Source organism: Panthera uncia (assembly GCF_023721935.1).
Source record: "Panthera uncia isolate 11264 chromosome E2 unlocalized genomic scaffold, Puncia_PCG_1.0 HiC_scaffold_19, whole genome shotgun sequence".
Classification (NCBI taxonomy): Eukaryota; Metazoa; Chordata; class Mammalia; order Carnivora; family Felidae; genus Panthera; species Panthera uncia.
In genome coordinates this window covers 5792716-5806421 of record NW_026057588.1, presented here as the reverse complement: position 1 = coordinate 5806421, position 13706 = coordinate 5792716, and the positions used below count along the sequence as shown (strand labels likewise).

The 13706-nt window shown below is 52.7% G+C and overlaps 1 protein-coding gene across 1 annotated transcript in view; it reads left to right on the top strand.

Moving 5' to 3' along the window:
• The window catches only part of PPP2R1A (protein phosphatase 2 scaffold subunit Aalpha), a 37923-nt gene that overhangs the window by 10819 nt on the left and 13398 nt on the right, over positions 1–13706 (top strand). The window contains exons 2-6 of the mRNA XM_049621400.1: positions 3367–3457; positions 6484–6584; positions 10606–10838; positions 11749–11896; positions 11999–12154. Coding sequence (XP_049477357.1) covers positions 3367–3457; positions 6484–6584; positions 10606–10838; positions 11749–11896; positions 11999–12154 — 729 coding nt within the window. The remainder of the gene's footprint in view (positions 1–3366; positions 3458–6483; positions 6585–10605; positions 10839–11748; positions 11897–11998; positions 12155–13706) is intronic.

Below are 13706 nucleotides of genomic sequence, written 5' to 3'. Positions count from 1 at the left end.
GGCTCTCTCCCATGGCAGAGATGCCCCGATTCTCATGTGTCCACCCCTTAGGCGTCTTTCCTTAACTATAGTGATGTTGAGATTAAGAGTCAGGGTTCCTGGCTTCCAGCCTGGGCTCTGCTACTTTCTGGCAAATGACAGCTTCTTTGTGCATCAGCATCCTTACCCTTAAAAGGATTCCAATAACAATACCTGCCTCAGAACCCATTTCTAGGGATCAAATATGGTAATTCTCCACATCAAGCACTTGAAGGCTACCAAGCGCATAGTAAGTGATCAGTAAACATTAGCAGCTGTTGTTGCTGGCATTATGCGTATGATCATCCCTTGCTACCATCTTCTTGTGCCCAGGACTGCCGTTCACGTGGTGTGGCCCTGGCCCCCCTGTACATTTCCCCATAGCCCAGCCAAGAGAAAAACCCAGAGATCCAACTTGGAGGCAACAAGGTGGAAAGAAACTGGCAACCGAGTCAGTGCTCCCCCTGAAATTTTATTATGGAAGACTTCAAACATACAGAACATTTAAAGGCTAGTACCAGGGCCAGCAGACTACAACTCATGGGCCACATTAAGCCCACGGCCTGCTTTGCAAGTGCAGTTTTATGGGAACACAGCCTGGCCCATTTGTTGGCATATCGTCTGGTTCCGTGACTGCCAGTGCACAGGTGAGTAGTTGGGACGGACACTGTGTGGCCCAAGATGCTCAAAATATTCACTTGCTGGCAATTTACAGAAGAGGTTTATATTTACCACCCATATTCATTAACTGTTAGTGTTTACCGTATTTTGCTTTTATGTTTTTATTGGCCTGTCTCTATATGTGTTTTAATTTTTGGCTAAAAATAACACGGAGGCCTCGTGATGCTTAATCTTGAGGTTCACTGCTGCCAGAGAGGTGAGCGTTTGGACCAGATTAAACCCAAAAACCCAGTGACATTGTGTGAGAAGTTGTGAGTGCATTTTTCCGAGAGCTGAGGCTGCCGTAGCATTTCCTCAGAGTCCCACCAGTGTCTGTAATCTCAGAGAGACTTTTGAACCCCTGGACCGGGGGACCGATGTAGGATCGCAGTCACTGGCAGGCAGACCTCTTTGGGAAAAGAACCCGCCCAGGGAGCCCCGTGCCTTCTTGCTCGGCCTCTCCTTCCAGGAAGAGGATGCCCTCTGGGTGTCCGGCAGTGGCTTACTCATTCACAAGGGTGTTTCCTTCTACTCCCACGCGCGTGACCTCCCTTCATTCTGCCACAGCCCCTGTGGAACTGGAGGACCGAGAGGGCTTTCCGTTCTGGGCCTGCGTGCCAGGTCCCTGCTCTCCCAGCGCTCGCGTCTGCATGTGTCCGCCTCTCTGAGCCGGTCTCCGCGGGAGGGAAGGGGGTGTCGGATGCTGACCTCTCTGGGAGGTGCTCCGTGTGAGACAGCTCCTGTGTTAGCCAGATGCGTTAGAGTCCTGGGTGCCACAAGTGACCACTCGCTTGGTGGCCTAATGCAACGGAAATGATTCTCACCGTTCTGGATGCCAGAGGTTGAAGTAAGGCCTCAGCGGCGTTGGCTCCTCCCGGAGGCTCTGAAGATTCAGTTCATGCCTCCCTCCTGGCTTTGGGCAGCAGCTGGCAATTCTTGACGCTCCTTAGCTTGTGGACCCATCGCCTCGGTCTCACCCTCCATCTTCACATGATCTTCCCCCATGGTGTCTCCATGTCTCCTTCTGTGTCTCACTGGGACACGGTCATTGGCTGTGTAGAGCAAAGCACTACCACACTCAGCGCTTCTGACACCACGTGTGAGGTTTTCCTCACGCCAGGCAGTTCTCTGTGACACCAGCTGGGTGTCCCACAGTGCATTTCAGTTCTGACACTAACTGGAGTCAGCACAGATCCCGCAGGTTAAGGGCGCGGTACCCCGAGACCCCGGACCTCAGATGCCTGTTGCGAGTAATAGGTCCCCACATCACCCACAGCTTCTGTCAGACTTGGCTACAAATTGGAAGTTCCCACGACCCTGTCCTTGCATTTGATTATTTGCCAGAACAGCTCACAGAACTCAGGGAAACACTTAGATTTGTCAGCTTATTTGATAAAAGATTTAAAGGATTCAGATGAACAGCCACATGAAGAGCTACCTACAGGGTAAGGTCTGGAAGGGTCCTGAGTACAGGAGCTTCTGTTCCCCTGCATTTGGGATGCACCACCCTCCTGGTACGTGGATGTGTTCACTAACCTGGAAGCTCCCCAAACCCTATACTTTGTGGGTTTTTATGGAAGCTTCATCATGCAGGCATGATTGATCATCGACTCCCATTTCCAGCCCCTTTCCCAGTAATGGGGGGTTCCCGGCTGTGACTGTGGCCTGGTCTTCCTGGTGACCAGCACGCATCCAGGAGCCCACCCAGATTTGCTTCATTAGAACAAAAGACATTCCTGTCACTTAGGAAGTTCCAAGGGATTTAGGAGCTCTGTGTCAGGAATCAGGGTCATAAACCAAATATTAGAATGGAAGATGCTCTTAGTGCTTTTACCACTCAGGAAGTTGCAAGGGTTTTAGGAGCTCTGTGCAGGAACCAGGGGCAGGGACCAGTAAACATATTTTCTGTTTCACAGGGCTCCCCCTTGAATTAGATGATCTCATCTTGAGATGCTGACTTCATTACATTTGCAGAGTCCCTGTTTTCACGTTCATGATTACTGGGGTTAGGACGGGAGCATAGCTTTTGGGGGCCGCTATTCAACCTGTTACACTAGTGGTATTATTACAGTTTACTGTAGTTTACAGTTTACTGTTTATGTAGCAGTGTTGTTGTAATATTGTTTGTCCTGTCATCATCATTGCTAGCTGGTGGTCCTGGGTTTCGGTCCCTGCCCCACGCCATGTGAGCTGTGTGACCTGTAGGAGGGACTTTTGCTCCCTGAGCCTGTTTCCCCCTATATAGAACGGGGCTTACCACAACTCTGCCCTCAGGGTTGTCGTGTGAGTGCCTGGCCTAGGACCACAGAGTAAACGTGCTGGAACGTGGCCGCCCCTTTTGGAGCCTGTCAGGTGCTGAGTGCAGGAGGGGCAAAAGCAGAGGAGGATCGGGAGTGTGGGGAAGCAGTGAATGGTTTTAGAGCGCGGTCTAAGCGTGGTTTTAGAGTGTGGGAAGCACCACAGAATGAGTGTTGGCTCCGTAAGACTCATTACATGCTTTTTCTGAGGCCGCGGCTACCATTGTAGTTACTGACTCATGCACCTGGTCGGTGTGTGCCAAGTCCCCGTTCCACCTCCTTCCACACATTACTGAGGCTTCCAGAGGCTGTCTGGATCCAGAGCTGCCCCACACCCCTAAGTTGGGGCTTGCTAAGATTCTCTGACCCTGTTGTTCTTTTCTCTCATTAGCTTCGCCTCAACAGCATCAAGAAACTGTCCACCATCGCCCTGGCCCTTGGGGTGGAAAGGACCCGCAGTGAGCTTTTGCCCTTCCTGACAGGTAAGGAGGTGGGGCCCCGGGGCCCAGGCGGAGTGGGGGCTGCCAGGGGGGGTTCCTGCTAGATAGGCCTCATTGGGGATTTAACACATTGTTTTGTGAGCGTCTGTCCTGTGCCGGGCACTCGTGGGGTGGGGGCGGGATTGGGAAAAGGGGTCTGGAGGCGGATGGAGCCAGGTTGGCACTGCTAACAGTCAGCAGCTGGTGACGTTAGGTGAGTTACTTAACCTAACTGTTCCTTATAGTTTTTCTGTACAGAGCAGGGATGAACGTGTGCGTGCCGTAGCGTTGACGTGAACGTTAAGTAACAGTAATAATAAATGCTGCCGCTTCCCTGCCTACCACGTGCCCGGCAGTGCTCACGACCCCCTCTCGGGAAGATTGGGTTAGTTCACGTCCTCAGACCGGGGGCCCGTGCTCAGTAAGTGCACATCCCCATCGTTCTCCGAGTTCATCTCACAGCAGCTGTGTAGGTGAGGAAACTGAGGCATGAAGAGGTGAAGTAATATATTGGCCGGAGATCCTACAGTTAGGAGGTTATTTATCTGATCGTGCTGGATGCAAATCTGGATGCAGTGCCTGAGAGTCCTGACTACCTGGATTCAGACCCAAGCTCTGCCATTTTCTGACTGTGTGACCTTGGGCAAGGTACTTCACATCTGCCTGCCTCTGATTCTTCATGTGTGAAACGGGCCTGATAGTGTGGCCTGACACAAAGATGAAATAAGAGCCGTGTAAAGTGCTCATACAGTGCTCAGCGCAGGGTAAGAGCTGCTAAGTGTCAGTGCTCAGACCGCCCCACACACTCCTGTCTGAAAATGTGTGCACGGCACTGAGCACAGTGGCGGACGCAGGCTGAGCCCCCAGTTAATAGTAAGTCCTCTGTTTCCATTGTTCTTATTACCGCTTCATGCTTCCTACTGATCCGTCTGCCTGGGAATACCACATGAGGATTTAACACGTGACGCTGAGCAGATGACCCGACCCAGGTGGCTTCCGTGGGCGAACGGTGGGCGAGACTTGAAAGCTCTTGGACGCTGAGACAGGGCCAGGTTGGGGCATGGGGAGTATGGCGTGTGGCACGGCACTGTAATAAAGTGGGTAAAGGAGTTGGCGGGACCTGGGTTTGAATCCAGCTGTGCTGGATATATGATATATGGAGTCTAGATTTTAATTCACATCTCAGAAACCATTGGAAGATTGAGGCAGGAGAGTGTGGTGATTTGAAGGATCACTCAGGATTCTGGGAGGAGCCTGAGCAGTTTGGGGGCCAGGGCAGGAGCAGAAAAACCATTTAGGAAGCAGTTGCAGTCATCCAGCAAGGAGGGTGAGGTCAGAGTGACCCTGAGGTGGAGGGTTGGCAGGTCTGTGTCAGGCGGGAGGAGGTGGCCCTATGCCTTTGAGGCCAGGAGAGCAGGGAGGCTGGGAAAGCAGTTCTGTGGAGCTGGGGACGGTGAAAATGTGAGGTGCTGGCAGTTCTGCGGATTTGACTTTCAGGAAGGCGAGGAGTCTGGACTGCAGACTGAGTTGAACGTGAGTTAAGGCCGTGGAAATGCACAAGGAGAGGAAATGGGGAGGGTGAGGTTAACTGTGTACAGGTAGGGCTTGGGAAACTGAGGCTGGGAAGGACCCGAGCGCCTGGTGGGCCCGGAGCCACGCTGGCCTGCATTTCCGTAGTCCTGTCTCGGGCCAGGCCCTGTGCTGAGCTCTTCGCAGAAAGCGCCTCTTCACTTGGGTCTCACAACAGCTCTGCTGGGGTGTGGGGGTGAGAAGACAGGCTCAGAGGTGAGGTGACTTACCACCACCACCCCCTCGCCCCCCAGCCAGCAGTAGAGCAGAGAACCCAGCACAAGATGAGCATGTGATGACAGAGCGCCGTGAGCAGAGAGGGAGGAGGTGAGGAAGCGACCCGGAGTGGAGCCGACCACTCGTCTCATACCCCGTTGGCCCGAGCATGGTCACTTGGCGTGCCAGCCACGTGGGAACCTCAAGATGTCTGGCTGGGTTGCTGTATGCTTGGCTGAATCTCAGGAAGTCGAAATGCTAGCATAGGTGCCAGGGGTATTAGCTTCTTCTGTCACAGAGGTCAGCAGTTGAGGACAAAAGTCTTTGTTGAACGTGAGGACACAGCAGCTCTGTCTTCACACGGTCATCTGTCCTCTCAGCAAACCTGGGCTGAGCTCCTGCGGTGCTCGTCTCTGGCAGAAACTGGGGTACGGAGAGGAGCCAGTCCTAGACCCTTAACATAAGGACTCTGATCAAGGTGGCTTGAAGTTGGGGGGAGTGTGGAGAAGGGACGTGCCCTGGTCTGGTCAAGAAACCTTCCAAGAAATAGTAGCTGAACTGAGTCTTGTTTTTTTTTTTTTAATTTTTTTTTTTTCAACGTTTTTTATTTATTTTTGGGACAGAGAGAGACAGAGCACGAACCGGGGAGGGGCAGAGAGAGAGGGAGACACAGAATCGGAAACAGGCTCCAGGCTCCGAGCCATCAGCCCAGAGCCCGACGCGGGGCTCGAACTCACGGACCGTGAGATCGTGACCTGAGCCGAAGTCGGCTGCTTAACCGACTGTGCCACCCAGGCGCCCCTGAACTGAGTCTTGAAGGACAGAGAAGAATTTCTCAGGCTCAAGAGAAAGATGAGTTCTTGGCAGAGAGGGCAGTGCTGAGGGTAGAATCTGGACCGAAGCGAGAAGCCCCCATGTCTCGGGTTCTGTGCTCTGGTTGCGTGGTCTTGTTTGCTCCTCACTGACTCGCGGTGAGAGGTGGGCTAGCACCATCTTACAGGGGTAGTAATGGGCTCGCAGAGTGGTGTCACTTCCCCAGGGTCCCTCACCTCGTAAATGACAGAAGCGGGACTTTGGTGCTCTGTCCTCTGACCCAAGCCTGTGCCCCAGGTGGAAAGTGGGGAAACTGAGTGCTGACGGTTTGAGGACGCAGAACGGAGCCTGTTTGTTCCCAGCTTGGGTCACTGAGGCGCTGGGGTCAGACTTGGGGCGGGACTGTAACGGAGTCTGTCTTGGTTCCACAGACACCATCTACGATGAGGATGAGGTCCTCTTGGCCCTGGCGGAACAGCTGGGCACCTTCACCACTCTGGTGGGAGGCCCCGAGTACGTGCACTGCCTGCTGGTGAGTCTGGGAGGCAGGGTGGTCCCCTTGCCCTCCTCTTGGGATCAGACCCGTGGCCCTGGCAGGAGCGGGGTGGGAAGAATACAGCAGGGGCCGGGGGCCACCTTCTAGGAACAGGCAGGCTTTGGACATTCTCTCTAAAGCAGTAAGTCAGTAATGGCATTAAGTCAGCAGTACCCAAAACGCACTTGTTTGCCTTACTGTTAGCTGGACACTTGCCTGAGCAGTGGCAGGCCCCACCCTTGGAGACAATCTGAGTTCTGCCGCTTATTTGCTGTGTGACTTGTAAGAGTTACTTAACCTCTCTGCGTTATACTTTCTTTATCTATCAAATGGGAGTCCTTAAAACCTGTCTTTATAATTGATTTAAGCCCTTGGCATGTGGTAAGTACTATCAGGTGTTCACTGTCCGTGTCATTATGGTGTCCTGAGGTGATGTCCACCCTTTGGGGTAGGGACAGTTCCCTTTTTGTAGATGAGCCACTGGACACGCCAAGAGGTTAAGCATCTTGGCCAAGGCCTCACGGGTGTTAAGTGGCTGAGCTGGGATTTCAGGAACCTGCGTGAGCACCCCCGTGCTTGGTGGCATCTGGGGACACAGAGGGGGTTTAGATACTAATAGTAACTGCTGTTTGTGAGAAGAGAAGGGAGGACTCTGGTCCTGCGACCCGGGAGGGGGAGGATCCTTGGGGGGTTCCCAGTCCTTTGGTTCCCACCACCCCTCAGAGCCCTGGGCCACTGCTGCCCCCACCTCCACCCCACCCCCCAGGAATTCTGTCTGTCATGGTTCGTAAAGACACAGTTGTATACTTGGGCATCTGCCCTTAATGATGTCTTAAATTTTTTATTAGCCTTTCTTCCTTTTAGTAGTGTATGCAATAATGGCACTTCTTAAAACTGGGGAGTTTGGGATTTGAGCAGATGCAGTAATTTTTCTTCCAAGGAGAGGTACGTCTGAAGAAATTTGATAATTGTCATTAAATTTTGGTCTGTCAGCTTTCGTCTGTGTGTACGTGTATAATTTACGTGTATGTACACACAGAAAATTGTATGCGAATGAGGTCATTTCATACATTTTGCATGGATTAGGGTCGTTTAACAGGAACATGAGGAGGTCTGGGGACCAGCCTAAAAGGAGTCCCTTGAATTCCACGGAACTTTCTGCAACCCCTGGCAGTTTTTCTGAGGAGACAATGTATAGCTTTCAGCAGCGTCTGTGAGGACTTAGGAGCAGAAAACACACACCCCATAGCTTCAACAAGGGGCCTAGGGTCCTCAGCTGGCGTGGGCCTCCCCACTGGGGAGCAGGGCTGGAACCCTGAGGTTCTTTCCCTGCCATGTCAGGGTCATCCCATACTTCTTCTGGGGGAGAGTCACATGTCCTCTGGGGCTGCTGTTCTGGTGTTCACATGAGCTAGCAGGCACGTCCTCAGGGCCCTGGGCCGTGGAGCACTCAGAACCCCCAAGCACCAGCAAAGGCCAGTCAGGTCCAAATGCTGGTGCTCCTTGGTGCCTGCAGGTGCCTTCTGCACAGTCACCTGTCACCTCCCCTAGCGACCCTGGGAGATGCATGCTGGTGCTAGCCCCAGTTCACAGATGAGGAAACTGAGGCTCCAGGTCTGGTTAGGTGGATTGCCTGAGCTGAGAAGAGACAGAGTCAGGATTTGAACCTAGGCCCCTGCCTCTTAACCATTGCCACTCCTCTCTGCTACCCTCCAAGGGCTCTCGGTTGCTCCACAGGCTGATTGGAGCTGCACAAGAGGGAAGCTGGGGGAGCTTAGAGCCCAGAGGAGGCACCTAACCTGTTTCAGATGGGGTGGGGGAGCTGTCCAGGAAGTCCTCCTGGAGGAGGTGGCGGTGAGTCTGGATTTTGACAATTAAAGAGCGATGGAAAATGGCTGTTGTGCAGTTTGTTCATTCCACAAACATGAGTACCAACTATGGGTCCTGGGAATCCAGAGGTGTGTCCGAGCCCTTGTTCTCTGCAGAGGTGAAATGGAATTAATTTCACAGGGACCCGTGTAGTTATAGCACGAGGATTGATTCTGTATCATCAACTCTTAACCCTTTTGGATTTATGGGTCCCTTTGAAAATCCGCTGAAAACTCTAGACCCTCTCATAAAAGTACAGTGATTTTAGGAGATTCACACCTCTCCTCTCCCCTGCATGTTCTCTGGATTTGAGAGCTCCACCCTCTCTACTTTGTAGAGAGGCCTCGCGGTACAGCTCATCATGGGAAAACATTGTCTGAGTTTCCTAACCACACACCTTCCTGGGCCCCAGGATATTCTTATGGTCTGATATTCTTACGGCCTGTGCTGGGCTAGACCTCCTGAGTGATCCTGTTGTGGGTGGTCCAGACCTCGCTATGACAACCACTGCCTTCGGCAACCCACTGGGCAGAGACCCTTGCGTGACATACGAACCGCCTGGCCTTGGTCCCCAGGCCTCTGTTCTAGTGATAGGTTTTTCTCTGAGTGGAACAGGTAAATACTGAACCCGGCAAATACTGATTGAGGACCTCCCATGTGCCAGCCGGGGGGGAGCAAGAAAACCAGGATAAGAGGAACCCAGCCCCTGCAGCAGCCCAGTGATACCACCTTCAGCCACGCTCTGAGCTGGTCCAGAACCAGAAACCCTGCGATAGCATGGCTTTATGACAGAGGCCACAGACTGGTGCCCCCCCAGGCTGGAACAGCATTACATTTTCCTTTTGAATCGTTGCTAATCTTCGTAAATGAGATTTTTAAATTTTTGTTTTTATTGTGGTAGAATATATATGAAATTTACAAATTTAGCCGTTTTTAACTGTACAGTTTTGTGGCATGGAATATATTCACATTGTGGTGCAGCCATCACCACCATCTGTCCTCTTCCAAAACCGAAATTGTCCCCATTAACCAGCATCTCCCCAAGTCCCCTCTTCCCCTGCCCCTGGGACCCTCCTTTGTACTTTCTGTCTCCATGAATCTGGTGACTCTAGGGTCTGCATATAAAGGAATCCTACAACACATGGCCTTTTCTGACTGCCCTGTTTTGCTAGGCAGAAGGTCTTCAAGATTCATCCGTGGGGTACCATGTGTTGAATGAGATGTTTGACGTATAAACACCTGGCCCTTTCGGCTGCTTTTGGAGAACAATAGATATGCTTCTACCAGCTGTGTTTTCCTGCCAAGCTAGTTGATGAAGCCGCCCTCCCCAGCTCTGCTGCTTTCCCTCCTCCCGCCCATCATCTTTGCTCCTTATTTCATTCTGTTGCCTTCCTGGGCCCTGGAGGCATTTCCATTTATGATGTCTTCCTGACTTGGACATGTGTCCAAGTACACTTGTCCACACCTTTATTTGCACAGACTAGAGTCACTTAAGTCTCCCTTCATCTGGTCAGTAATTGCCAAGTTCCCACCCTATCCAAGGAGCTCTGCTGGGCTCTGGGGACATAAGGATGAGCCAGTCAGACATCCCTAAAGGAGCTTGCCCCCTCCAGGCTTTACGTTCCCGGGCCCAGGTTCCCCAGTGATGTGAGCTGTTGGGGGCAGTCGTCTAACAGAAACCACAGCCGTGCTTTCTACTTTGTGTCTGTGTAAGCTCAGGAGCCTGGTGGCCCGGTTTGGGTCCTGGCTTGTAGCTAGCACTAGCATGGGTAAGTGATTTAGCTTGTTGGTGCCTCAGTTTCCTCTTCTGTAAAATGAAGACAGTCATGGGACCTACTTCATAGGCTTCAGTGAGTTAGAGCCAGCATTGTCCCCTCCCCCCCATCCTAAGTTGTGCGTTGCAATGGCCCTGTTTAGGACACCCAGCAAATAGACGTTCAGTCAACATCTGTGACTATCCCTGCACTTTGAGAGCTAATGACAACTATGGCCACCTGCTCAGAGAGTGATGGGTATAAATATGAGGTCCGTGGCTTTCACCGAAGCACCTTCAAGGGCCTTGGAGGAGATGCGCGAGCGGCATGAGGCGGGGCTTGAGGCTGGGACGGTGGGGAGGGACCCTGCAGTGACCTTGTACTCTCTGTCACAGCCGCCCCTGGAGTCGCTGGCCACGGTGGAGGAGACAGTGGTGCGGGACAAAGCGGTGGAGTCTTTGCGGGCCATCTCACATGAACACTCGCCCTCTGACCTCGAGGCCCACTTCGTGCCGCTGGTGAAGCGGCTGGCGGGTGGTGACTGGTTCACCTCCCGCACCTCAGCATGTGGCCTCTTCTCTGTCTGCTACCCCCGTGTGTCCAGCGCCGTCAAGGCAGAACTTCGACAGTGAGTCCCAGCCTCGCCCTTAGCGTGGACCCCTTCTGTCAGCTCAGCCCCCCTCCCCCACCCGCCCCTGAGAGCTGGTGTCCCCAGGCCTGGTCCGGACACAGCCTCATGCTCACTTAGGAAATGGAGAAATGAGAGCTCCTTCCTCCCATTGGGTGTGTAAGGATTTACAAGAATTACCACGTACAAAGTGCTTAGAATGGAATCTGACTCATAAAAGCACTCCACCCGTGCTGTGTGATGCTGTCTTCGCCTGCCCTAGGTCCAGAGCCCTCACACATACGCTGGCTCAGTTTGGCTGCCTCCTCCACCCTCCTCCCTTAGTCTTGATACCCTAGAGAATTTCTTGTATATAAGACTCTCCTGGAACAGTTCACAAAAATGCTTCTAATTGGATTAAAATTTCCCATTACTATGTGTTCCTGTCCTTGAGCAAGCTCAGGCCCTGAGCTCTTACATGACAGCATACTGATTTACAGCTAGCCACACGTGCTTCGTGTGTGTGTGTGTGTGTGTGTGTGTGTGTACACGTGTGTACACGTGTGTACGCTTCCCCCATGCATCTCTAATTGGAGCAGTCGCTCCTGAAAAGTAAAACCTTTGAGGGACCCCTGACCAGCCTCTTAGCTCAACAACTTTATATGGTCATAATGATATAATCACCTTCCATGCACTGGAACTTAACTATGTGCAGACTGACTGCTCTGCTTTCACCCACATGATCATTTAAACTTATCACCCTGTGTGGTAGGAAGTATCGCCGTCAGCTCCATTTTGTAGGCCTGGGAACACTCGGGAGAGGGGTCCTGACTTGCCCGGGGTCATGCAGGCAAAGCCAACTGCTGTTTTCACTGTATGCTGCTGTGAGATCTAGGGATTCCTCCTCCTGAGCCCCATTTCCAACCCCCAGGTACTTCCGGAACCTGTGCTCAGATGACACCCCCATGGTGCGGCGGGCCGCAGCCTCCAAGCTGGGGGAGTTTGCCAAGGTGCTGGAGCTGGACAACGTCAAGAGTGAGATCATCCCCATGTTTTCCAACCTGGCCTCTGACGAGCAGGTGGGTGCTCCCCAGCCTCCTCCCCCTCCAAACCGTGTCTACAAGGAATCCCAGAGCTAATGGGCCTCTGCCTCCCTCTCCCTGTTCCAATCCTCTCCCCAGGACTCGGTGCGGCTGCTGGCGGTAGAGGCGTGTGTGAACATCGCCCAGCTCCTGCCCCAGGAGGATCTGGAGGCCCTGGTGATGCCCACCCTGCGCCAGGCTGCCGAGGACAAGTCCTGGCGTGTCCGGTACATGGTGGCCGACAAGTTCACAGAGGTGAGTGGGGACTGTTGACGTCTCACAGATGGGGAAACTGAGGCCCTCAGAGGGGAAGGAGCGGGGCCACATATAGGAGCTCGGGTTTTAGTTAAATCCAATGGAGTCATCAGGTATTTGAGCAGGAAGATCTCTGATCATCTGGCTGGGTCTCCTTTCACATGGCCAACCCGGGTTGAGCAATACTGGCAACTTGAAGTGCTGTGTTGGAAAGGATTCTGAAGCCAAGTTCAGGTTCTGTGGAGAGCCATAAGAGCAGAGAAACGGTAGTACCTGTGTACTCTTGACCTAATTGAACTCTGTCCTTTTAAAAAGGGAAGGCATAGCCTGTATTAGTTTTGGGGGCTGCCATAGCAAAGTACCACAGACAGGGCAGTACTTTATTCCCTCACTGTTCCTGGGTGCCGGAGGTTTGAAATCAAGGTGTCCTCTGGGGTGGTTAATCTGAGGCTTCTTTCCTCGGCTTGTAGATGGTCTTTTCCTGTGTCTTTGCATGGTCTCCCCGTTGTGCATGCCTGTGTCCTAACCTCCTCTTATAAGGATTCTGGTAATTTTGGATTAGGGCCACCTTAATAACCTCTTTAAAAATCCTGTCTTGAAATGCAGTCAACTTTCTGAGATAGTGAGGGGTTAGGACAGTTCAGCCCATAGCACAGCTCAAAACTTGGGTCAGAATGACCCCACTGGGCAGACAGAACAGGGACAAGATCCAGTGTCTCTGACTCTGAGGACAGTGCTCTTTCCATGGAGACCCAAGTTTGCTTTTCCCACCATCATGTTTGTTGACCACCAGCTCTTTTCTGGGTGCTGGGGATCCAGTGAATTCGCATTCCTGGCCTCCAGGGGCAGGCAGTCTGAAGGGGAAGGTCTACTGAGGTAGAGGGAAACGGTGCCCAGGCCGACAGACATGCATGAGGCACTGAGAATAGGAGGTGTGCTGCAGCTGGTTCTAGACGATGGGTGGGTGGGAGCCGGGATAGGAACTGTGTCCCAGCAAAAGGACAGCATGCGCACAGGGCCCTGGGAGGCCAGAGCCAGTGCGAGGGGCAGCATTTGGGACTCACTCTTGGGGGCCCCATGTGAGGGAAAGCCAGAGAGAGGCTCAGGGTCTGACCTTGGGTGCACTCCACCCCATGGCTCCCCGTTCCTGTAAGTGTGTTTGTGGAAGGACTGGGAGCCTCCAGATAATATTTCCCGGGACCATCCATGTTCCCCGTGAAAATGTTAGCACGTGGCCGCACCCTGGAGGCTCAGCACCATGGTTAAAGACAATTCTGTCCTTGGCTTCTGGACAGCATGAACTGGATCACACTGGGTTTTAGATAAAAGCTCAGCAAAGGCAGGGATCTTAACACTGTTTGAGCAGTGCTTGGCCTGCAAGAGATCCTCAGTAAATACCTGTTACGTGGAGAAGAGGCAACGTTTGTTCCAGGTAGCATTAGGCCCTTCAGAGTTTTTGTCTGTCCCTCTCTTGGTCATGAACTGTCCTGCTTCCTCCTAGGGCTTCAAGAGTCAGGGGATAGGCAGGGCCTAGCAGGCCTTCTTCCCCCTT